The sequence below is a fragment of the Phaenicophaeus curvirostris genome, chromosome 1 (assembly GCF_032191515.1).
Source record: "Phaenicophaeus curvirostris isolate KB17595 chromosome 1, BPBGC_Pcur_1.0, whole genome shotgun sequence".
Lineage (NCBI taxonomy): Eukaryota > Metazoa > Chordata > Aves > Cuculiformes > Cuculidae > Phaenicophaeus > Phaenicophaeus curvirostris.
The window spans coordinates 57,342,505-57,367,115 of NC_091392.1; the positions used below are offsets into that span (position 1 = coordinate 57,342,505).

A 24,611-nucleotide genomic window follows, 5' to 3' on the forward strand; every position below is an offset into this window, starting at 1 on the left:
GTTGTAAAAGGTATGGCTATAGCTTTACTTTATGCAATGGGGCAACAAAAGAAAAAAACTCAAAAACATTCTTGGTTATGAAGCTTCCTAAAGAACATGGAAGACTGAAACAAAAACCAAACCCCAAACCAAATAAAATATTCCAGTAACAAGAAAAAAAAACTTTGGGAAAGACTTTTGGAACCTAACATTCAAATTTATTTGCTCATGTTAGAGGGCTATCACGTTATGACTGCCATAGCTCACCCACTATGTTGAATTACTTTTTAACAGTCTTTAACAATGGTGGGTGGCTATCTTAACTCTACATGCTAGGAGATAGATACTGCAAAGTCTTCTGCAGCGCAGGAACTGAATTAGGTAATAACCAACCCATTCAGGTGTATCTCTCTATTTCAGGCCTAATTAAAGTTTACATCTGCCTTGTGCTATAGTGAACTGCAGCATGAAGCTCAATTAGGAGACACTAGAACATCATACAAGTCTCCCAGGAACATCCCTGCTTTGAACAGAAACTGAAACCAAGCTTGAATCATTACATATGGACAGGCTAACACTGATTTGGTTTGGTGGCTGCACTGAGAAGTTGGCCAGAAAAGAGATACATTTTATGTCACCTTGAACATAACTGTTGTTTTTCTACTGAAAATAAACAAGAAAAAAAATAGTTGGTTGGATTTTTTTTTTGTCACAATGTGTTATCACTCTTTAAATAAAAGGCTACATTTCTTAATGAAAAGTGTATTCCAAAAAGAGGAACTTCATTTCTATAAAAAGTTACATACTTTCCAAGACTTCCCACCTCCGAACACTTTTGAGACAAAATATTTACACGTTTATCCCCATTAGTAAACAAAAACTTTGGTGAACAAACTGAAGTTCCTTCTGAATGGACTGAGGAATTGCTTTTGAGCTAGAAAAAAACAGTAAACACAGATAAAGGCATGTTTCAAAGGTAAATAATTTGATATATGCACCTAACTTGAGTTTGTTGTAGTCAAAAAATTTTTTTTGAGACTGAGGTTTGGAACCTTCAAATTTATGCTCAGCTTGAGACAACCGAAAGAAGTTTTCCTTTAGCTGAATTGAGACACAGTCTGTTATGGTTTTGGCACACTGTCTTACCTCTCAGCTCTAAGGGCCATTAGAGGACTGTCAGTGCACAAAAAAGAAGACCACTGTTTGGGGAAGCCAACTGAAAGAATTGCTTTCTTGGGCCAACTTCCTTTTGGAAGGGAGCCAATAAATCCAAAAGATCAGCCATAGACATATATTAGGAAGACTCCTTACATGCATAAATGAATTAGGTTAGCCAGATACTGTGGAATTTGGGTGAAAGAATCTACATATTGAATCTTAGCAAGTACAGAAAAGCTGCCCATTAAAAGAATAAAAAAGCCAGTAAGATGAATACAGGAACTGAAGCACACTGGCCATCATACTATTTGAACTGCTTTGGTGTATATATGAACGTGTCTCTCTTCTCTCCAATACCTGACTGAAAGCTTGCGTATACAGCATTAGGAGTCCATGTTTTCAAAGTTTAGCACAGAAAAAGAGAAAAACGGAGTTTCTTTTGAAATATTTTTTCCGTATTTATATTTTCCCACATTGACAAAACACCTTCCTGTACTTTTTATTTAAAAGTGTATATTTTTTAAAAAGTCATATCAAACAATTCAAGCAATTGGATCTAATCTCTACTGACAAGCCAAGTTATAAAAGGAAGTTCTGACAAAGTCACCATAAAGGTGCAACAAGAATAATGAATATACATTTCTATACAATTTTATATATACCTCAGCAGAGCTTTCTGTAAATAACCATTTTGATGCCTTTGAGGAAGTAAAGGAAAGAAAAATGGCTTTAGTCTTCACAGGTAATGGGAGGAACATCTCTCTATCTACAGGCCGTCTCTCAGAATTTAACACGAATAACAGATCTTCAACATTATGCATTACAATTTAAGCAGGAAATGTAGGCTACAAGGCCACAGAATTAATCAAAACCTCTTAAATGGATGCAAATTAAAAAAATGCAAGCATCTTTTATATTTAGTTCTCAAAGCAGCTTTCATTCCACATTTAAGTCTTACAAGTACCTGAATATTTTAATCACTGTACATGTGAGATGGAGATTAGATGCCTTCCAGGCAAATAAATTGTAGTCAGATTAATAAAGCACAGGAGCAGAAAGGGAAATGAAACTCTACATTCTTATATCGCACAATTCAAGTTTATTCCATTCATTCTTGCAACACAAACTTAAAAATACAGTATCGTTTAGCATTCTGATGTCTATGAACCATGATGAGAACCCAACTGTGTCAAAACAGTTAACAATGGTGAAAAGAGGAAGTCAAATATCAAAATGCACAGAGCACTAATTTTCTTCTGTCACTGCATAAGGTATCAGTCCATCCATCACTGAAGAAGAGTTTTGATTGCCTGGTTGTCAGTGGCTTCAAAGGCAGTTAGTCCATCTGGGCCTTTCACAGTCTTATCAGCACCCTGTAGAGATATTGAGAAGGATTGTCAATTCATAAAACCAAGTTGTACTAGTATTAAGCATGTCACAACAGTTACTTAACTTACTTGCAGTTACATATAGCTTTTTAGTGCAGTGCATTGTTTTAACTTTGTTTGTAACAAAAACCAAACAGGCAAGATTTATGTATAAAATATTCAGCTCACAGCTAATCTAAGTTTCAAACTTTATACTTTATAACTCGGAAAAAAAGTCATATAACTTGTCACATGGCAAGTTGCAAGATCAACAAATTTGTAATTAATCTTGGATAGATACAGACAGATTTTTGGGTTTTGGGTTTTTTTTTGGTTTTTTTTTTTGTTTCCAGCAACTACTCTTATGAATGCAAGAATCCAGTTTTCCACACTCCCATGAAATCTATGGCGCAACAAGCTTTTTTGCATGCCGAACTAGACAAGTATGTCTGAAAGAGCTTACTAACAAACGATACTATTTTATTTCTAGATCATAGAAGTCTACATCTATCTAGGATTATGCTTCTCTCTCATTTTGAAAAAATCCCTACTGCTACATAGAAGAAACAAACAAAATCATTCCAAGTCCAAAGCTGATCAAGATTGTTTTGAATGATCTATGTGAACACCTAGAAGGCAACAAAACAGATCAGGGAGGCAACAAGAAGACAGAAGATAACATCAATGTACCGACTAAAACTGCAGAACAGCAAGCACACACAGACAGCCTTAGTGCCAGAATTACACAAGGAGAGCAGAAGAAGAGAAGCAGAGAGTGATTAACTAGTCACCTTTGTTTTGAGCACTGTGCAGTCATACACATAAAAGGAGAAAACCCAGACTAAATTGTAAATAGAGTAGCTAAAAAGAAGGATAAAAAAGTTATATGAGAGCACAGGACTGACTACAAAGAGAGAGATGTTTCCTGTAAATCAGACTAGATTCCAGAACAACTGGAAAATATGCGTATTTGCTCATTAAAATGACAAGAAAAACACTGTGAGTGCGGACACACTTCATTGAGACCAAGTACTGCAGAGGTTTGCCTTTAGTTTATGTATGAACTCTCTGTAAAGTACAAAACTCTTATCAATTACATTACAAGGAAGGAAGCGCACAGATTAATAGTTACTAGTAAGGACACCCAATAGCTTTCTAAGAACATAATAGACCTAGAAATTCCAGAGCTTCTTTACTGATAAACAATTATACACATAAAAATCCACTCAACTTCCATACTTAATACCAAGTCTGTTCCCAAAAGAACTCTCAGACCACTAAACTTCCCCCTGTAACTGTTTTGAACAATCTAATAAACTGGTCATGATATTATTATGATTTGCTGCTAATAATACTTTTCACAACATTGAATATTTACAAGTAAAGACAGTAGAGGTTTTCTCAAAGAGGGAAATATTTAATCAGCCATTCTAAAAAGTTTGGTTTATGGGGGTTCCTACGGTAGCTGTGCTCATCTAGTGGTCAAACCAATCCTGTTGGAGCTGTTCATCATCTTTGAGGCCCCTAAAGAGCTCAGGGCAAGATACTATGCAACATCTTTGGCCCAAACAGTGTGCAGTATGCTGCAGTGTTGCTGTTCTAGTGGGTATGAATGTGAGCTAAGCTAGTCTATTTCAAATAAGTGACTCATAGGTCACTACAAACACACTTAAGCTGAAACCAATGAAATCCATTTGCTTGTGAAACATACCCCACCCCCAAAAAAACCTGAGAGATTTAATAGCTATTCCACAGTTATTATCTTAACTGTCCTGGGAGGAAAAAAGCAACCATGAAAGTATCAATGGCTTCTTTTGCGGGTGTTCTACTGCTTAGATAGCACTCTCAGATTAGAATCTATGTGGAAATCAAAAGGGCTTCAAAGATGTTCTTTGATGTCAAGCTCGGGAAACCTGAAGGAACTTACACTTGAAGAAAAACATAACTACACAGTAACTGACCTGATAGAATTCATCTTGAATCAGAGTTCAAAGAACTCAGCATTTAGGCTAGAGAAGATACAACTTTAACTGAAGTAACTTTAAGGTATAAAGAGAACTTAGTTTACGCATAGGCCTGCTTTCCACTCTAATGCACGTTTGTTTATCAGAAAAGTAACAGACACTCAAGACCTCAGTCTGTAGAACAGCTTTACTGAATGTATGGTAAGGCCACGACTACCAGAGGAAGACACTGCTTAATAAAGTCTATGTTTGTAAGTAAGGAGAACAGCCCTTTAGCTGGGCAGAAAGATTCGTGCAAGCATTCCATAAAATGAAAAAGAACTAATAAAGTTCAGGTCAAGAGGACTTTTATTTTCACAAGTACCACACTGCCTGGAAGCAAGTTTAATAAAAAGTTTATAAAAGGTACAATGATTCCACAGTATTCTCCACTTCCCCAAAGTAAAAAGTTACTAACATTTTATGTTTGTATTATATTCTTTTCTTAAATTACACACACACAAATGTATATAAACTCTCTTTACCAGGGTAATAAGAAACAAGAGAATTTGCCCTCTTAAGCCACTGGACAAAGTGCAAACATGAAACATGCTCTGAAGGCAGCACAATATCTACCAGGGTGCAACTGCAGTTCGGAAAAAAGCTGGAACTAGAAAAAACCCTGGAACTAGAAGCATTTAATGAGGCCAGTGGAAAACTAGTTTACAGCGCAAGCAGCACCTAGTTGCCATATGAAGTTAGAGGCAGATGTCAGCCTGTTCAAAAACTATATGGATAAATTCACAGACAACATATTTATAAATACTTCTTAAAAAGGGATAGATGTGTGTACATCTAAAATCGCCAATACAACAACTATGAATGAGGGGAATAAGTGAGCAAAAGCAGTCAACATACTCGCAACTCTTTCCAAACGGCAACCCTTTTGCCACAGTCAGAGAAGAAAAAAAGATGCTAAATTGCCTAACTCAATGGGATATTTCTATAACACGTTTTCTGCAGAAACCAGATTGCAGTAGTTATTTTACAGAAGGCGGGATTATTTTGAAAGCTGAATAAATGGATAAGATTTGTCACACCTTTCACAATAAACCTCATCTTCCATTAGAAGCATTTGAAATGGTTTGTCTGTCGTAAGATGACATTGGTTTCTCCTACGTAACGCTAGCTTTTTTAATGTCTCAAATTCCTAGACAAATATTTTAAGATTCATAAAAAGGATTAACTAATGTTAATGTAGTAATAAGACAACAAGCCCTACCTCTGAACTTTAAGCAGGAAGTGCTTTTTAGACCAAAGCTAATTACTCTCATGTATTACATTAAGTCAGAGAAAAAGAACATTTTCAACTGAAACTCAGATGCTGATAGAGCAGTTTTAGGTATCGCTCTACAACCTCCTAAATCTAGCCTTTTGTATGTCTACCGTATGATATTCCACACATTTTCACAAACTTTAAAGATATACTAAGAATTCCCAGATCTATGTCTAGGCTATACACCACATAAGTAAAGCTTGATAGTTTAAGTAGGAAGGACTATAGAAAAGGACAGTTTTACAGGAGTAGGCAAAATGAAGTCTTCAGAAGATGTGTTTTAAGGATACGCTATTTTTATCTCCAGCCTCACCAAAAAAAGTGTTTATTAGAAAAGCATGTCTCAACTCTGACCTAGAGGGTTTACACTACTTCAGGTAGCCACAGCACCTTAAGATTTTATTCATTCTCCTTCAGTAAAATCACTCATCCCTTGTTGAGAGCAATAAAACCCATCTTCACTCATTGTGCATGTTAGCACTTAGAGTTTATTAATTTTTGAGAATTATTATGATACTGTTTTATTACCTACTGGTAATAGGTTAATTAAGCTTTTCAGAGACTGGTCTACCAGTACATGTAGCAGCTGTTTATTCATCTAAACATTAAAATCTTGTGCCCAAATGGAAGGCAAAGCCTTTTGTAATTAACAGAAAAGTTTCAAGTATACAAACTTTACAATTTTTTCCCCACTTAAGAATGTTTTACAGTTTTATACTGAAACGATGATTTCGGACCAACACTGGGGCTTTAATTCCTACTGCTTTGGAAGGAGTGACACTATTTGAACATTTTAAACATGGTAACAAAAACTTTAGTGTTGACCTTTTAGCAACCCCATTATCAATGTTTTGGTTTTGTTCATATTGGGCAGGCCTGAACCAGAGATGACCACAACCATGCTATGGTAAAAGCTATTTAATGAATCCAGCTTGTCAAAATTGTTTATGGTTCAGCAGCAGTGCTAGAAAAAACACAATCATTCTCCACTTTTGAAGTTTCCAAGCTGTGTCTAAGTTTCTCCAATAATAAATCAAACCAAGCACTGCCAATTCCAAAATTAAACCATCTGAACAAGGCATCAGGAAGCCCTCACCAAAATGCTAACTTCAGAAGAAACTGCTTAACAGACGCCCTGCTGAGAAACTACTTTTAGAAGCATACAACGTATCTACTCTTAAATTACATTAGGTGTCTGTCTGTAATCCTATGTTAGGCACTGTAATTACCAGAGCAAAACCATATAACTGTTTCACTTTGATTTAAACAACACAAGCCGTTTTATTTATGCAAAATAACCATGTTGGTTATATCTATTTTTTTCATGTTGGATGAAATGTATGAACTTGAATATCAACAATAACATATGAAGCTAGAGTTCAAAGCAACTTAATCATAAACACAAAATTCAACAAGATTAAAAAAAATAAAAAAAAACCCAAAACCCAAAGCCCACAAAATATAGAGGGTTAAATCCATAGTAAAAACTTGGGAAAAAAGCCCCAAAGGTTAAAGCACTATCAACAACTTAAACACTGAACACTGATTTACCACACAGTAGAAAAAGCATCATTGAGGTGTTTGCTTTCTGAAGCTGCAAAGTTACTGCTTAAACCTGCTGAAGTACTTATTTGCAACCACTAATGAATATTAAAATCACATTTCAAATACTTCCTGTAAAACTCAGCAGGAAATTCCATCAAATTATTATTCTTCACAGTACTTAATTGACCACTTTTGATAAATTTACCTGCCTTTCACAGAAGATCACACTTAAAATGGTTACAGTTATTCTAAGAAGAAACTTAGAGCTAAATCACTTGGTTTAGGGAACTCTTAATATCCCTCCGCAGATAGCAATCGGAAAAGCGACAATAAGCGTTAACATACATAAGATTAAGGAAGGAGCTTTTCCGCAGCTTCCCTATTGCTGCCGTTTTAAAATGCAGGCAAACGCTACAGGATCTACCAGATAGTTTAGAAAAAGTTAACTATTTTATAATTTGGAACCACGGCTGACTCAAGACAAAATTTAAGGCATTCTTAGGGGGGGTACTGGGAGGAGAAAGGCAGGAAATAACATCTATGAAATCTAAACTTACCTAGAAGTAATCAGTTCCAGTGCCTTGAAAGTGCACAAGAGGTAGCTGTGCAGTATAGTCTTGTTTTGGCAGGCATAATATTCTAGACTCTTAGTTCTTACCAGTAAAAATCCCTCCCATTAAGCATGCAGCTACAACTCCTTTTTCAAGTACCTGTATCACTTCACTTCTCACCTCCTGAAGCTGTAGGAATATGCAGGTAAGAGTATTATAAGATCGAATAGCATGACCTGTTCGGTAGGTAACTAACCTTTGCATTGGCTTAGCTGTAACATGGGACTGTAGCCTAATATTGGTAGACAGAATGCTCATCACACTGACAGGACTGTGTGGTAAAACAGACTGTATACAAGCACTTGTTCACTCTTACATGATTAAAATTGCTGCAGAACACCACATGTTAAACTTCTGCAGACAACTCAAGTATCCGGCTGGGCAAATTTAAACATAACTGCATATTGGTTGTACATGACAAAGCATCCAGTGGCAATGCCTGCTTAATTAGTTGTTACCCCCATCCCCACTGACCCATATCAATCCTGACCAGGCTACTGATGAGGTGTTTATTTTGTAAGATCCTGCTAGATTCCTCACCACTTTGCAAATGCTGCCATATGAAAATCATTTTTAGGGGACTGGTGATAGTGTACTCCTTACACCACTGAAACTTACGTCTGGTCAAACTACTCAAAAACTGCTTTAACACGGGAACATCTCAAGTTGCCCAAGCAAAAGGATGTTTATAGATCACATAACGCACTATTCCACATTGCTTTCTGAAGAAAGCAGCAAGATAAATTATATCTCGAATATAAAAAAAAAAAATTATTCAAGTTAAAAGATAAGGTTGCTAGTAAGATATTTTGGATTTTCAGAAAGGACCTTATTTATATTTTATATCTTTCAACCCCCGTGAGATACAAATTTAGATATAGGGTATGTATATCCCAGAAGCAGTAATTTTATTCAGAAAGTCACCAAGTCTAGCCACAGGTAATGCTTCCATAATGGTGGTGATACTACAAACTGATAAACAATGCACAACCTGAACTCCAGCATAATGAAAAGTAGATTGTACCAAGACACTGAAGTTAGCTGATGGAAGGTCTTCGAAAACAAGTCAGACTGTCATCTACTACAACAGTGGCATGCTTAAAATGACTTGAACATAACTTCTTAGGGTCCCTTCCAGACTTTTTAAAAATTAATTTTTAAATACTTGTGGTATGCAAACAGACCAAGGAGAAATGTGTCACTGCATTCATTGGTTCTTAACACTTGCGAAAGAACAACAAAAAAATCATTACTTTTGTTTTCCTGTTAAAAATACATTAAGGAGGTTATTTACTTCTAGTTCAGCAGCTTAAGGGATATATGCAAGACAACTAACAGGGTAAATGAAGCCAGTTTAAAATAAGTACATGTAAAGTAATGAAGCTTCTTACTATTTAGAAGAGAAGTAGTATTTACAAAAGGAACAAAGAACAGATTTGAAAAAAAATCTTAAATATATTGGTCCATCATTTGCAGATCAACTATTTTTACATATTAAATATCTGATACTAGTGTTTTTCTAAACACACTGCACTCCGAAAGTAACTAGGAAGAACATTAAACAGTCAAAGTTAAATTGTAATTTTCAGAACTTTCAATAAGGTTTGAATTATTGGATCTCTCAAGTACCTGATAGCAAAGAATATATGAAATCAGGCTATGTTACAAAGTGTGACAACAAATGCTCCAACAAGGGTCAGAAGATAACCATATAAAGAGAAAGAATAACCTCTTAATATAAAATCTGCCTCAGTGTGAGCTGATGAGCAAAGTTCCAGTTCATAAATATTGCATTAGCTAGCCCATGTGAATGAAAGTAAGCAGATGTGGTACAACATTTCGCTCTACACAAAGAAATTCAAAAACAATACAAGTTTTCCAAACTATACAGTTGCAGTTTTCTAACCTCATCTCCTAGACCAAGTACACTTTCTTATAACATTCTGCACATCTTCAAAAGATTGTCTCATCTTTATAACCAATAACATTCAAATTGTAGCAAGTATAGAAATCAACATATTCTCACAAGCTGTGTGAAAAATAGCTGGTTCAGGATGCACCTTAATGCCTTCACTTACAGTGACTACAATGAATGCAGAACCCTTACTAGTTGCCAGACAAGTCACATGCAAACTCAAGTTTTAAGGCATTTTATGTATTATTTGAGCAATTTATTTAGCAAGAAAAACACTTTGAAACAGAAATGAAAAGACATACAACACACAGGATAAAGGAAACCTTTTTTTTTTTTTTGTAATGTATGTAATGATCCCACGTGAAGGATCAGCCCTCACAACAAATTTAAGCAAGTAGGATGCACCACTTGAATCCTAAATTAACAGTCACAGCATTTTACCTTGGAAATGGCATATGAAAACATGACACAGCATAAAATCCTTTGGCTAAATGATTTAAGTGGGTTCATATACTGCAAATGCACTGTTAACCTCCTCTCTTCAAAGTAAGTGAGGTGTAACAAGAAGGGGCACATCTGAATGGAGACAAAACTGCTTGAATTAACTACTGCTTTGTAAAATGGATCACCTTCGCAATATGAATCAAAGGGAGAGCAGAAGCAGATTAAGCTTATTCTCTCCAGCAAAAAATTTACAAGCTCTGTAGCAGAGAAAGCCTGTCTTTCTACTTCTGCTTCCCCTTGCTCTGCCAACCCAGATGGGTTTTCAGTCATCTGGCAAAAGCAAAGGAAAGCCACACCTCTAAGCAACTTTACAGTGGAGATTCCATCACATGAAACACTTAAGCATCTGCTAAAGCTAAATCCCACTCCTCCCTGTCTGCTAAAGGAAAGTATGTTTTTTATCTTGCCTGATTAGCTGATGACTGTTCTCTAGCTGGAGCTAGTGGTCACTATTACGCTTCCTACGCTGCAAAAGTCTTCAAACTTTCTCTTTCAACTATCTTATCCATAATCAGAGTACCCTCTCGGGTTTAGCAACACAAATAGCTTTCATTTCATGTTTTGAACTTATCTGAGCATCATAATCTTATTGAAAAAAAAATCATAGCAACGCGCTTTGCTAATGGATTTCTTGTTCTGAACATTTTTATCTCACCTTTGACAGAAGCAATTTCACACAGGAAACATGGCCCTCATAGACTGCTGATAGGAGTGGTGTGATATTATGTTTGTCTGGAGCCTGTAAATTGAGACAGTTATTTGAAGCACAATTTCACACAGCATTAAAAGGTTTTACTTAACTTTTAAATTTTCTTTGGTCAACAGTAGAGTGATTATCCAGAAATGCATTACCTCAGAATTTTTTACTCAGTTTTTAAAAGAGAACTCACTGTTTAAAAACCAGTGAGATATCTTCCTGTTGTTTCTTCCATAAGAAGTATCCCGAAGTTTGTCTGGGTTTTTTTTAAGCCAATAAGAGAAATCAGATGGTTTCAGCTGACAAATTTTGCCCTATTTGAAAAAAATATTCCCTATTCCAGCCATTCTGACTTCAGAAACTACTTCTGGCTGAAACACTGCTTGGGCTGTCTTTGCTTCTGTAAACTATAGTCCTAGAGAAGAAGAAATGGAGCGACTGAAAAGTTCTCTTTTTTTCCTCCATTTTCACACCCTCTCCAGCCAGGAGAATTCCTGAGGAAGAGATAATTTTTTCCACACACTTGGAAAAATTCCAAGCCTTTTTGTTAAGGACTAATGCTAAGATGTGTTGCACGTTTACTTTCAGACAAATATTTTGAAGCACAGTGTCTGGGGTGTATGGCTGAAGTATTTAGAAACTTCATTTTACAGAGAAGCACATTATTTTGAAGTGCCAATACAGCCCAGTCAAGACTTTTCATGATGAAAATCCATGCATGTCAAGCTACATCAAAATTACTAAGTTTGTTCAAGTAAGAATGTCTCCAAAAAAGAGAAGCGCATCAATTTACATAGAGTTGATCCTGGCCTGGCCAAGGATGCATTGCACTGTCTTCCAATGTCCCTTCCAACAAATGTAGTACGCATTTCATGCAAACATTTTTTAGGGACACACTAGGAAAAGCTGCTTCTTGTTAAACATTTAATAAACATAATTTTAAGCTTCTAACCTGTAGACCAGCTTGCAAAAATTGCTTAGCTTAATTCAAGGCTGTCAGTAACCAAACCCTTATGTGTTTGTGTTGGGGGGAAACCCTAACATCCATTTGCAAACTGATGTACATACATTAATGTCAGCTCCTTTCAACAGTAGAAACTCCACAATCTCAAGCTGTCCACAGTCTGCCGCATAGTGAAGAGGCTTCCTCCCACCTTCAAGTGTCCGGTTGACATCTTCACCCTTCAAGGTAAACATAATTTAATAAGCAAAATTTTAGAACTAAGAAGAGCTTGGAAAAAAAAAATCTAAGAGCTTCAAATACGCTGGAGAATGTTCCATCCAAATATTTAAGTCATTGCCCAAGAAAAATGAAAATTAAGTTCCTTGATTTCCCTTCTCTCATCTATGCATTTAAGATTGTAAGACAACCTTGGTCCTTCCTTTTACATCATGTCTCAAGTGTACCAAATACCCAAGTGCACTAGATAACCCATGTAATTTATAAAAAAAAAAAAAAAAAAAAAAATCATTAGAGCTTGTATAAAATCCTCACATTGGCTCGTTTTGCTTCCCTTTCCTCCTAACTAGGAACACAGTTATCTGGCTAAGTTACTTTATTTGCTTCTACACATATTGAACTTTTGCACGCTGAGAATCCAGTTATTTAGAAATAAGTCATTACCATAACTATTAGCAAATGGGTACATACCATCCATAATATAAAACCCTATGATAAAGGTGTCCATTCTGTTTATAAACAGCACCTGCCAACTCTACATGACACAATGCAGTTTGAAGACAGTCAATCAAATCAGGGCATGGGAAGTTGTATTCTAATGCAGCTCGCAGTAGTGGATTGAGACATCTCTTAAGGCGTAAACAAAATTTAATTTAGTGAGTGCCTAATCAGCTTTGTTTCTTCACCTTGGGTTGTGCAACTAAGGATAAACTGATTTACTGCACATCAGTAATGATGAGACATTACTGGAAACCAAATACCGACAAGCTATGTGGTAAGTGACTTCTTGTTTGTACGTACAAGTAATTTTAGTATTTTACGGAGTGGCTAAATTTAGCATCATACCTCAAGTCCTGCATCTCCACAGAAAAGCAATCAAAAGAATTTCAGCTGCTGCACCAATTCATACTTCTTTTCAGAGCCTCTGCAGTTCCTCACTTCTGCCCTAAATATCTAAAAAATTCACAGAATAGAGTGCTTGGTATGTATCTTCCAGATGTCACATCCCTTCTAAGAATGGAAGACAAGACCGTCTTGTTCTTATTCTGCATTTCATGTTCAAAATTACCAGTTTTATGTGACCAGCCAAACAGGACGACCTCAGAATTCTACTCTCCCATCAACAGAATATTAAATTCTTGTTATAATATCTCCTGCTGAGAGTCAAGGCAACATAACAGTGCTTAACTTCAGGTGTTTACCTAAAACACTGCGCATTCTGTGGTCTCAGTGGTCAGGACCTGGTTCCCACACTTCTGGCTTCAAAGTAATAGCAAGTAGCACAATGAAAAAAAAACTCTGCAACTGCTGTTACAGACCTTCAAATATAGCTAAGCTCCAGAAGCACGTTGGACATCAGGAAAAAGATAATTTTACTTTTATCTGTGATTTCCAGAACAGCAACAAACTGTACTTCTAAACAAAGTCCACCACAGATTTAGCTATGTGGACTGTCAACACTGTGCAATAATTTATAACATAACATTCCAATATGACTAACTGAAGGTCTAACTTTTCAACTGCAACAATTTTACTCTTAAACAACCTTGTGATATAACTTCTTTTTTGCAGAACTGCTGTGCAAAATGTTGGTAGGGATATGTTAACAACTCATTTCCAATTAAAAAAAAAAAATCATCCAGATCACATTATGCTAACAGGACAAACAGCCTAACTAGTCTGAAAAGCATATTAAGGAAGCAGCATATACTTAGCTTATCTAGAAAGTCAAGATCTACTCATATTCTTACTTGCATCTTGTCACTTCCCATCAGCTTTAAACCAACTGGCATTTAAATAACACATGATGCTTGCAGATACATACGGATTGGGATTCATAAAGCCACTATAAAACAGACCACTGAATGTAATCAAACTTGATTTAGACTCTTCTATGTAGGGTGCAAAAACCTAGAGAGACGAGCAAGAATCTGTTGTGGTGTGAGAAGAAAATATTTTTTTCACTGTTAATGAAGTGTAAAAATAGTGTTTATTTCATCTTTATCTTATCTTTTCTTTCCAATGTTGGTATGTTTTATAATGTATATAATATATACTACAGGAGAACATGCATATAAATTGTAACTAAATAAATACACATATATTGGTAGTGCACGCTCAAGCTTTTTTTTAACTAAGTGCATGATCAAAAAGGTCTGGGAACCGCTGGTCAAAAGCTCTATGAGTATCCAAGGAAACCACAGCAAATTATTTTTCAGAGGAGTTTCAGTGGAAATTTTTAGGTCAACCAACCCCTAAACATTATCCCTACATACAAACTACCCAGATTAAAGAGCAATTCTTATAAAACTCACTATAATATACTTACATTTCTGCTTTCGCATAAAGTGCCTTCAGAAATGAAAACATCAACTTTGTCTTTAATTGACATTCTATTAAAGATTTCAATCTTTATCTACACCACCTGTGACTTAACTACTTAAATAAGTCTTCAAGATACAAGTTTCATATATAAATTCCCTATAAAATTGGTAAGTCAGAAAACTACTTGAAACCTCGTGATTAAAATTGGTAGCACACTAGTACCAAAGACAGTAGTTACCACATCTGCAGGAACAAATATTTCACTTGGCTAGACAGTGATGTGAAACATCTAACACACTAGATAAGGTTGTCAAAGATTAGGATGTACAATCCTGTGGGTGTTGATTTTTGCCTTCACTGGATGAGCATTCCACCTTGGATTCTCTTCTACTTGTTAACTCCCTGCTTTCCCAGTCTGTTGGTTTCAAAAACTGACAACACTTAAAGCCAAATGAGCTAAACTGAACTCCTCTAAGCCACTCTGGCACCCTTACAGCATAGTCCATGTGCTTCAGTCACAGGCTTACTTTGGAGCAGCATGCCAACTGAAACTGAATCTGAACCAGCTATTCACTTGGGCACTGTGGTTTGCTCTACAACATTACTGCCCTGCTACTAAGAACCACAGCTCACCCATCAGTTTAGCTCCAATTTTCTCCTATGTAGCAGTTACAGTATCACTGTGTAACTATCTTCTCAGTGGAAGAATTAACTCCATCTTCTTCCTTCCAGATGAATCTGTTCCTTCATCTGATTCACCACTTGGCACCTGAACAAACCAGAAATAAGTAGCTGGGATTTACGCTGCAGTTCTACCACAGTAATAGAAACTGAAAATCGTGACCTCATTAAATTCTGTTGTATAGGTTAACTACATTAGTAGCAAAGTATCTATAATACTTGTGGCATTATTTTTTTTTCAGGTTTAGAAACTCCTCCATATCTCCATCAGTATTTATTCTGTCATACAGAAATAACTCCATCTCCCCATTTCATGCACTCCTTTCGTTCTAGCTTCAATTAAAGAAATCAGAGTGCAGGGGAGCATCCTACAGGAGCTACACTACAGTAAGGTTATTCCTGTCTCCATTATTCTGGAAAAAGATTAAGTCACTGTACAGTCGGTTGCATAACTTCCATCTCTTCACATACCATTTTTATAGAGTATTTCTTAGATGGCCATTCTTAAGAGAATATTAGATAATTCTGACATTTTAAATATAGCCATAATTTTACTGCTGTTGTCTGAGTACGACAAAGGAAGAAGGAAAAATCATCTTTCTACAAAGAAGTTTAATTCCAATGGATGAGAGATCTGGAATATCTTGCTGCATATCAAGAATACTACTCGTGAATACTTCATATTTTACTACCTATCTTGCAAGCTTTTGTTTACAATAGTTGTATTTGTTTTAAAAAATTCAAACAAAGAGATTAAGCAAGATAGTTCACCAGAAGCACTTCCAACCAATCTCACTGTACAATCTACAGCAAAAGATGTTAAGAATACAACTTAGGGAAAGCAGGAGCGCCTCAAGCTTTGAGCATTTATAATCCTCTCAGGTGTAGAAACAATATGAAAATATGTGTGGATGAAAGAAAAATAAAATGTAGGTATTGTACATTTTTGCTTGTCAAATCACAGTGCACGACCTTTGTATCAGATGGATCACATGTAATATTGCCTTATGCAAGGTTAGCAACTTCCTTCAAAACGTATGGTGTAACAAAAAAGTCCTCCTGGGACTTTATGACAGAAGAAACACTTGAAAGCAAATAGGTGGAATTCAGTGTAACATCTGCTTTCTATGCTCATCTTCCTGAGACATCTTAAAAAAAAAAAAAAAAGAAACAAAAAACAAAAAAAAAACAAAACAGAAATTCCTAGTAGAAAGCAAGGCAAGCTTTGATACACCAAGTAACAATGATGGAGGTGTAACTGAAATGTAAAGTATTTCTTACATTGCAATATTCTTTATATAAAGATCCCCCTCTGAAAATACCATGGGTCAGGCATCCTGATTTAATTTTAACTTTGTAAAATGAAATTGGCAGAAGTAAACTGTAATTTATGCTGCTGCATACAATCTGAAGACATTTCTTGCCGTAACAGAAACTATCTCAGTATCCACTGAGTTAAATCCTTCCTTCCAACCTAACTCATTTTTAGTTTACATACATAACTGATTGCCTGAAAGAGTGCGGTTTGTATTTTTAAGTGCAGCATAGATAACCTGAGCTCTGAAATCACTAAAAAGCATTGCATTTCCTTGGTTTCCTGAAGGGGGAACATGCTTTTTTGTGTGTGTCTGTATATCTGTATTAATCTTTCCTTAATACTCTCCTTCCTCTTCTCAGCTCACATCATACCTTCAGTCTTTCTCCACTATAATTTTTTCCAGATTCACCCATCGCTAGAAAGACTTAAAAAAAACGCAAGCAAACAAACACCAAGACAACATGAGCAGTCTTAAGATAAAAATACACTTAGCTATCTTTGGCATTCTCAAAATGGCTGTGTTTAAAGCATTTAGGCCAAAATTCACTACTTAACCTGTGTTTCAGTTGTATGTTCATAGACTTTAACTGCTTACAGCTTTCACATTTCATCTCTGGGACTCATCTAATCCAAAAGTTACCTCTAGTGCTGCAGATCTAAATAACCTTAATGAGAATCCTTAAAAACAATACAGCAGAAAGACACCCCTGCAACATGTTTTTTTCTACATACTTCTATTCCTCAAGCTCAATCATTCTACAATGTTAAAAGTCACTGTGAGCTTAAGAATATTCCAAGTCAAACAAAAGCTTCTGCCCTTGTTTTACTTGCTGTAACCGTAAAAACATAAGATTATGTTTTTACATAACTAATCCATGGGTCCTAAGCACTGGCAGCAATGAGGGACAACTCAAATACCACACTTCCTGAGACCTGACTAATAATCTAAAAATATAAAACCAGTTTAATTCTACAAGCTTATGAGTTTACTGACTCATAGAATCACAGACTAAAGGCTGAATGGGAACTCTGGAGGCTATCTGGACAAACATCTGTTGAAAGTAGGTCCAATCAGATCAGGATGCTCAGGATATTGCCAAGTTAAGTTCCACACACCTCAGAGGATGAAGGATTCCACAAATTCTCTAGGAAGCTTCCCAGGGCTTTATAATCCTCACAGTGAAATATTTTTATCTTTATATCTCACAGGAACGTCTGAGATTCCAACTGGAACTGCCGACTCTTACACTTTCACTGTGAATCTCTAACCAAGCTTCCAAAACGCAGGACTTGTACACAAACTCAGAAGTGATAAGAAGGGAAAAAATTATCTCAATGTGTAGGCTGTTTTCTTGCTAATGTGCCCCAATATGCTGCTGGCTTTCAATAATGCAGGGGCACAGAGCAGTCTCATCTGCAGTTTGATGTCAACCAGGAACTTTGAGTCCTTTTCTACAAAGCTCCTATCTAGCCCATCAGTCCCCAGACTGTATAGATAGGTGCATGGGTTTACTTCTTTATATCCTACAGTCCCGACCATTAAAGACGTTCCATTGTCTAGGTCACCAATAAAGGTGTCAAGCAATACTACCAATACTAACCCCTGACAAGTGCCACTGATAACCAGGTGCCGCTTAGAAATGATGTTGCTCATCACAACCTGTTGAGTCCAACAGTCCAGCCAATTTGTCAACAACTCTAAAGTTAACTTACCCAGTCCATATGCCTCAAACTTCAACATGGTCTCTTGACTGTAATCTTACAGAAAATGTCTTCTTAAATAGGTTCTAGAAGGAGGAGGATTTGCTCTACAGCCTTGTCAGAGACTGAGGCTAAACTGATCTTCCTACAGTTCCTCAGATCTTTTTCCTCACCACTTTTGTATTCAAGAGTCACATTTGCTTTGTCAGGCTCATCATGAACATTCTCCCAACTGCTATAGCCTTTCAAAGACAACAGAACAACCTCACAAAGATATCAGATAAGTCGGTTAGCATTCCCAGATGCATCCCATCTGACCTTATGGACTGATTAATGACCAGACTGCTTAAGGAATTCCTTAATTTAATTTGGTGCTTCATTATCACAGACACTCTTAATAGGTGGAGGGACATGGAAGGCCTTACCAGTAAGAACAGAGGCAAAGAAACTTCTACATATTTTATTACTAGGACCTCTGCTCTTCAAAGCAGTAGGTCCAGATCTTCCTTTGCCTTCCTTTCACTATCAATGCACTAGACTACTACTGCCCTTGAGATCCCTTCCCAGTTCCAACTTCAACTGAAGTTTGGCTGTCATACTTCCACCCCTGCACATTTGTGCAAAGTTTCTACACTCCTTTCAATGGACCATTTTGCTTTCACCTTTTGCATAACTGTGTATTGGCTACAGATTCCTCAAAATATGTGACCAGGCACATCAGTTGTATATCCAAGTAATAGCCTTGAAAAGCACTGTTTTCATGTTTTCATAAGCTAGACCCAGAATGCAGAGCAAGGGCCCTGAAGCATCTTAACCTTGTTTAGATAGGTTGCAGTTTCACTTATACTCAAATAACACCAAAAAAAGGCAATCCGGTCATCCATCATAGAAACAGAATTTTATAGTTCACCTCCCCTGAATTCTTCTTCCACCAATCAGTTGCTTAGGCAAAGAAACTGAGCCTCAAATACCCTGTTTTTCAATTAACATAAAGACTTAAGCAAATCTTGAGTTGAACACCTACTTCAAACACCAAGAAAAGTTCTCATTTAACTTCTCTCAGCACAAAAAACCTTAGCTAAGGTTTGCCCCTGAACATCGAAGTAGTACTACCCCAGTTATCTTACTATTAAAATTTAGTCTCTATTGAAACAATCCTTGGGCTTATGCACAGGGAGCCCACACTCCTCATTTGACCTGATGGAGACTGCTTTTATCCTCCACAGTCCACCTCTGGAGTGGTTCTGTACTTATTCCATCGTATAACTCAAGTTCTCACCTAATGACTGACAAAGAGCTGATTAAGACACTAACATAATTTTAGCTCAAAGTTGGATTTCTAGGTGTCTTTTGTTTCAATGTTTTTCATAAAATATGCCAAAAAACTCTGACATCATTATAGAACACCAATGCTTAAAAACAGAGCTCACTATATAACAGTATTGACCTGGTCTCCACTTCAGGCCTTCAGTTCAACAATCCCACAACCTTACAGTCTTTTGAAGTGGTATTGTAGTTCAACATAGGTTTTCCCCCTTTGGAACAGTAACAGGATTTAGAAAGCGGTAGTTTTCACTCCTACTAAGCTTAAACTGATTTAGCCAACAAAAATCCACACTAGCACTTTCACAGGTCCTTGGAGATTACTGAGATTACTTGGAGATTGCTCCCTTAAAATTAATGGAGTAATTCAGGCGTAACCGTTTTTCCCCAAAAACTTATTTCTAGTTTTCAAGGGTTAAGTATAACATTATTCAAAACACATTCAAGAAACTGGGACAATAAATTATTCTGTTCTTCCAAGCTGGTTATACAATTTTCTCTAGAAATTTTGTCATGGTAACTGAAATGAAGCTCTAGCCTGAGGCTGTTTCTGCTGGGTAGTGCTGAGAGGTTAAATATTTGACTGAAACTGACTTGGTTTTAAATTGCTACAGCAGACATACCTTCATATCAGCTGTCTTAATACAAACCTTAAAATAACTGAACCAGTACTTTTTGCTTTAGACAAGGAAACCATTTTTGTAGGCTTCTTGGTATTTTATCAGAACCCCAGAATAGTGTGCCATTTTCATATTTCTATCTGTTTTCATTAATTATAAACAAGAAGAATTGAAATGACCAGCTTGAAAATCAAGTCAGTGCAGCATATTATTTAAATTTTTGTACATTTTCTTCCTATAAGAGGAGAAAACCTCTTGATATACAATGCTTCAGAGATTGGAGAACTAAGAACTGGGCAGAGCATATGAAAAAGGTAAGTCGTCCTTTCCACTCAACATGATGTATTGAGAAAACTACCCAGCAAACAACGCAAGAGGCCTAAGGAAAGGCAACAATCCTGCACACATTTTGCTCAGCAAAATTATTGTGTCTCAAGTTTTGTTGTCTCCATCTCCTGATTTTATGAAAAATGACCCTGTTGCCCAGGCAACATTCAACCTAAGAGAAAGAGTACAACATCATTACGTAACCAATAACTCAAGGGCTAGGTTAAGTCCAAAGAGCAAAAGGAAGGAAAAAGATTAGGTGTTGTAACGTGTGAATTCTTTATGATTTTGAAGCAGATTTCTTCAGTTAAAAAACACCAGTAAGTTCCTGCCAAAGCTCAGAAATTAAGTCACTGTAATTGCAAGTAGGCAGTTACCCATAGCAACTGCAAAAATTTTGTGCAGGATCCAAGTTTTAAATCCTCTATATTTTCAAAAAGTACTTAATTTATTTAGTGGGCTGAAAGTAACGTAAATCTGTCTCATTCAATCTGACACAGAGACTATTGCTGCTGTTGCTCAGTGGTTCAGCAAATTCTGACCATTCCAGTAGTTTTCCAGCTGCAGCCTAAGTGGACCACGAATGGTCTGTGGATAACTGAACAAAAGCAAATTACCTAGATTTACTGTACAGGATAACTGTTTTCCATTTAGAAAATTTCAGAAGATCTAGAATTTCTTTGTTCAACAGCTGAACCTTTCTACTGATTATCTTCCTATTCACAGCAACAGATAATTAATAATGACTTTTTGATGCTGTTGAGGTTCTTTATTCATAGAATCACTAGGTTGGAAAGGACCCACTGGATCATTGAGTCCAACCATTCCCATCATTCACTAAACCATACCTCCTCTTCCTCTAAATCTCAATCTGGAGCAACAAGGAATTTTTTCCTAGCTGTTTTCTTGCTATGCAGTATGCTTTGAGGAATATTTGGGACAAGCTGCCTTCATGCCTTCCTATTACCACATCTTACTGAAACAAGCAGAAATAGCTAATACATCTGCAAGAAATCCTAGATGATGATCAAAAAGCAAAATAAAATTAACACATGATGAGAAGGAAACTTCTTGAATAATTTAAATCCCTGTAGAAGAGGCTGCAGACATCAATTAGCAATCTTCACTGCTGTTCCGAATCTGCATCTAGCCTTTCCTTTTGGTTTTGCTTGCCGCGTCCATCTAACTGTCAGTATCGAAAAGCTGAAAAAAATCCCACTACTCAAATAATTTCAGCATAACATTCTCCATAAAAGATCCTCACCCATTTATCAAAAAGAGGCATCTGTTCTGAAGACCACTTCAGTCTCTCCAGCTGGAATCTTGCAGCAAGTTCTACAATCAGATTAGACATATACGTATGTCCACATATGTTTAAAGTCGTTATCTACTTTGCAATTCTCTACTTCGATAGAAGCCTCCAGGGCTAATGACGACACCAATACCTGGTCTACAAGCTAAGAAAATGAATTATGAACCTTATGCTGGATTTTGCCTATTTTGATATTGTATTTAAAGCACTCCAAGAAGCTTTTATAAGCACCTCTACACTTACCTTGGCTTCAGCCAACAAAAAGCTACTTAACAAACACACTTTTCAGGTTTTATTTGCTAGAGAGGAACGAGTATTTAGTTTATCCACCATAACTAAATGAAAACTGAAGTCCTTTGTCTCAGTCAAAAGAATACGGTTCCAGAAACAACTGCTAAATAAACTCAACCACTGAGCCATCTGTGCTTCAGTCGTTATATCAGCATTTTCAGAGACAAACAAACCTGGTAACATGATTTGTGCTGTAGAACAGTAATGAATCTACTGTTTCCTAGCTACAGTTTCTAGAAACTTGTTCTACAATGCCAGCTTTAGAGATGTGTCAAATACGTGCGTTATTGAAAAGGCTTGTTCTCCCTCTGCACCAAATCCTTAATCTAAGACTTGAGTGAGAAGTAGTGCAAACCACTCACTATTTGCATTAGCAAGTGATGAGAAAGGAATTAAGGGATCAATTTTGCAGATTTTGTTAGCCCCTACAAATTCCTATTTAGAAGTTTTGTCCAAAAGGACTTGCCTCTGAGTTAGGCAACAGTTTAGAGTAATGGCAGCAACTAGTTCTGACAGAATAAGCTGTTGCAGACAAAGGTACTACTACTTCTAATAGGAGACTCACTGTCCAGAGGACTACTATAATTGAGGAATGTTAGTGCACTAAATACTCTAGACCATGATCTGAAACAGTCGATGATCAGACAGACTTTCTAAGCTACTTCGGCTTAGAAGAATTGTTAGAATTTGGAATTAAAGTTGAAATGCTCTAGTTACAGCACCAGTGCTTGTCTATCAGAGACAGTTACAGTGACAAATAAAACTCTTTAGCCACTAATTCTGAAGAAATTACAGCCAGATCTAATAACTTAACTTGCCATAAAACCAACAGTTGCTCTGAAAAGATGTGTTAAATACTGTATCCATTGAACACAGTGCACTGTTCATTTTCAAAGGCAACACTGAGCTGGTCTACAAGGCTTTTTCCTCCAAAAGTGATTGGCCAGACTCCATTTTTTAACACTGCTGCATTTTGATCTGGTTTGGACGATGCCCATTCTAAGAGTATAATAAGCAGAAAATATTCCAGCTCTCACGGGTACCAACTGACTGCTAAACAGCAGACATCAACCATACTTAAAATCATAAATCAGATGAGGTCTCAGTAATTCATCTTATCAGCAGCCTGATAATAGATGACACTATTAAAACAGAAAAATCTACTAAACCCCTGTTCATGTAGTTTCACACAAACTCAAGTTTAACATGTGAGATCAACTAGTCATGGAATTCTGAAATCAAGTTTGAACAGATAAAAATATAGCGTACCATGCTTGGTGCCACTAAGTTTGCATTAGGGTACAACATTAAGTTCAAGGATAAAGCAATCCAAAGGTTTAGCAATAGGCTTCAGGCTACTTCCATCCTTAGGTTATTGCTCCAAAAGCTAACCAGCTGAGCAAAGAATAAAAGCCATTACCATCCAATCTGCACTTAGTTGCTAGCTCTGAATTAAAGCATTTTCAGTTACTGTAGAAGCCCCAGTATCAACATCTGTATTAAAATTCTCAGTACAAGTTACCCAAAGAATGTACAGGAAGTGACTGGTTTCCTTTCAGGAGAACAGGAGACACCAGCTATTCAGTTTCAGTTTCAATAGATGCCAGCATGATATTTTGACTTGTATGCACGATCTAAAAACCTAACAATAGCGCCGTCTCCCCCCGCCATGAATACTTAAAATTAAAGTTTTACTCCATCATGAAGATAGGAAAGGATAAAAAGAAGATTAGTATATCTTCCCAAAAACTCTTCCCAAAAGAGTTTAAATGTTATAATTGTGGCTTAGCATAAGCATGACTGACTTCTCTAGAATCTGAACAAAGTGCTACGTCCAAGGCAAGATCAAGTGTTCTGTCAAACCCAAAGCGATGAAGCTTAGCTTCTAAGCAAGTTTTCATGTAAGATTAACAGACATTATTTTCTTGCGCACATTGAGTTCACGTTTCCTTCACATGGCAATACATAAAAAGATATGAAAAATCAAAAGCAGTATTAATGAGTTCTAGAAGATTTGTGCCTTAACGCAGATTTTTGTTAACCTGTTGAAGCAGTTAATTATTGGAATCAAGCAGAAAGAAAACATGGAAGTAAAAAAATTCATCAGAAAAGCTATTTTTAAATCCATAAAATAAATACCATTTTCTAAGCAGTAGATAAAAATATGCATTAATATCCACAGACTTGCTCTGTAAACCAATTATATACACTTGGAGCACCCAGCTTCACTGTGATGCTTCCATTAGAACTTACCAAAATTGATACTGCACTTCACAATTTAAATAATCTATCTACAAAAGTTAAGCTATTTTCTCCAGATTTCACCAAGAATTACTGTTGAAAATGCTTTAGTAAATATACACCACAAGCGTGTCACAAGAACTGGACTAAAGACCGTAGTTCGCGTTATACTCTATAATGAAAGGAACATACTTTGAAATCAAGTGTATTTAATGTTGAGTTACTGTCTCCAAGAAA

General features: G+C 36.4%; 1 protein-coding gene across 2 annotated transcripts in view; it reads right to left on the reverse strand.

Moving 5' to 3' along the window:
• Nucleotides 1-2,213: 2,213 nt before the first annotated feature.
• The window catches only part of MTPN (myotrophin), a 31,080-nt gene continuing 8,682 nt past the window's right edge, over nucleotides 2,214-24,611 (reverse strand). The window contains exons 1-4 of one of the 2 annotated variants that reach the window (XM_069858690.1): nucleotides 12,707-12,797; nucleotides 12,124-12,237; nucleotides 11,014-11,097; nucleotides 2,214-2,510 (exon numbers count right to left, since the gene is read on the reverse strand). In XM_069858690.1, coding sequence (XP_069714791.1) covers nucleotides 2,424-2,510; nucleotides 11,014-11,097; nucleotides 12,124-12,237; nucleotides 12,707-12,709 — 288 coding nt within the window. In that variant the 5' untranslated portion in view covers nucleotides 12,710-12,797 and the 3' untranslated portion in view covers nucleotides 2,214-2,423. Of the gene's footprint in view, nucleotides 2,511-11,013; nucleotides 11,098-12,123; nucleotides 12,238-12,706; nucleotides 12,798-24,611 lie in introns of those variants that run through there. The other variant, XM_069858681.1, reaches the window with a different exon arrangement.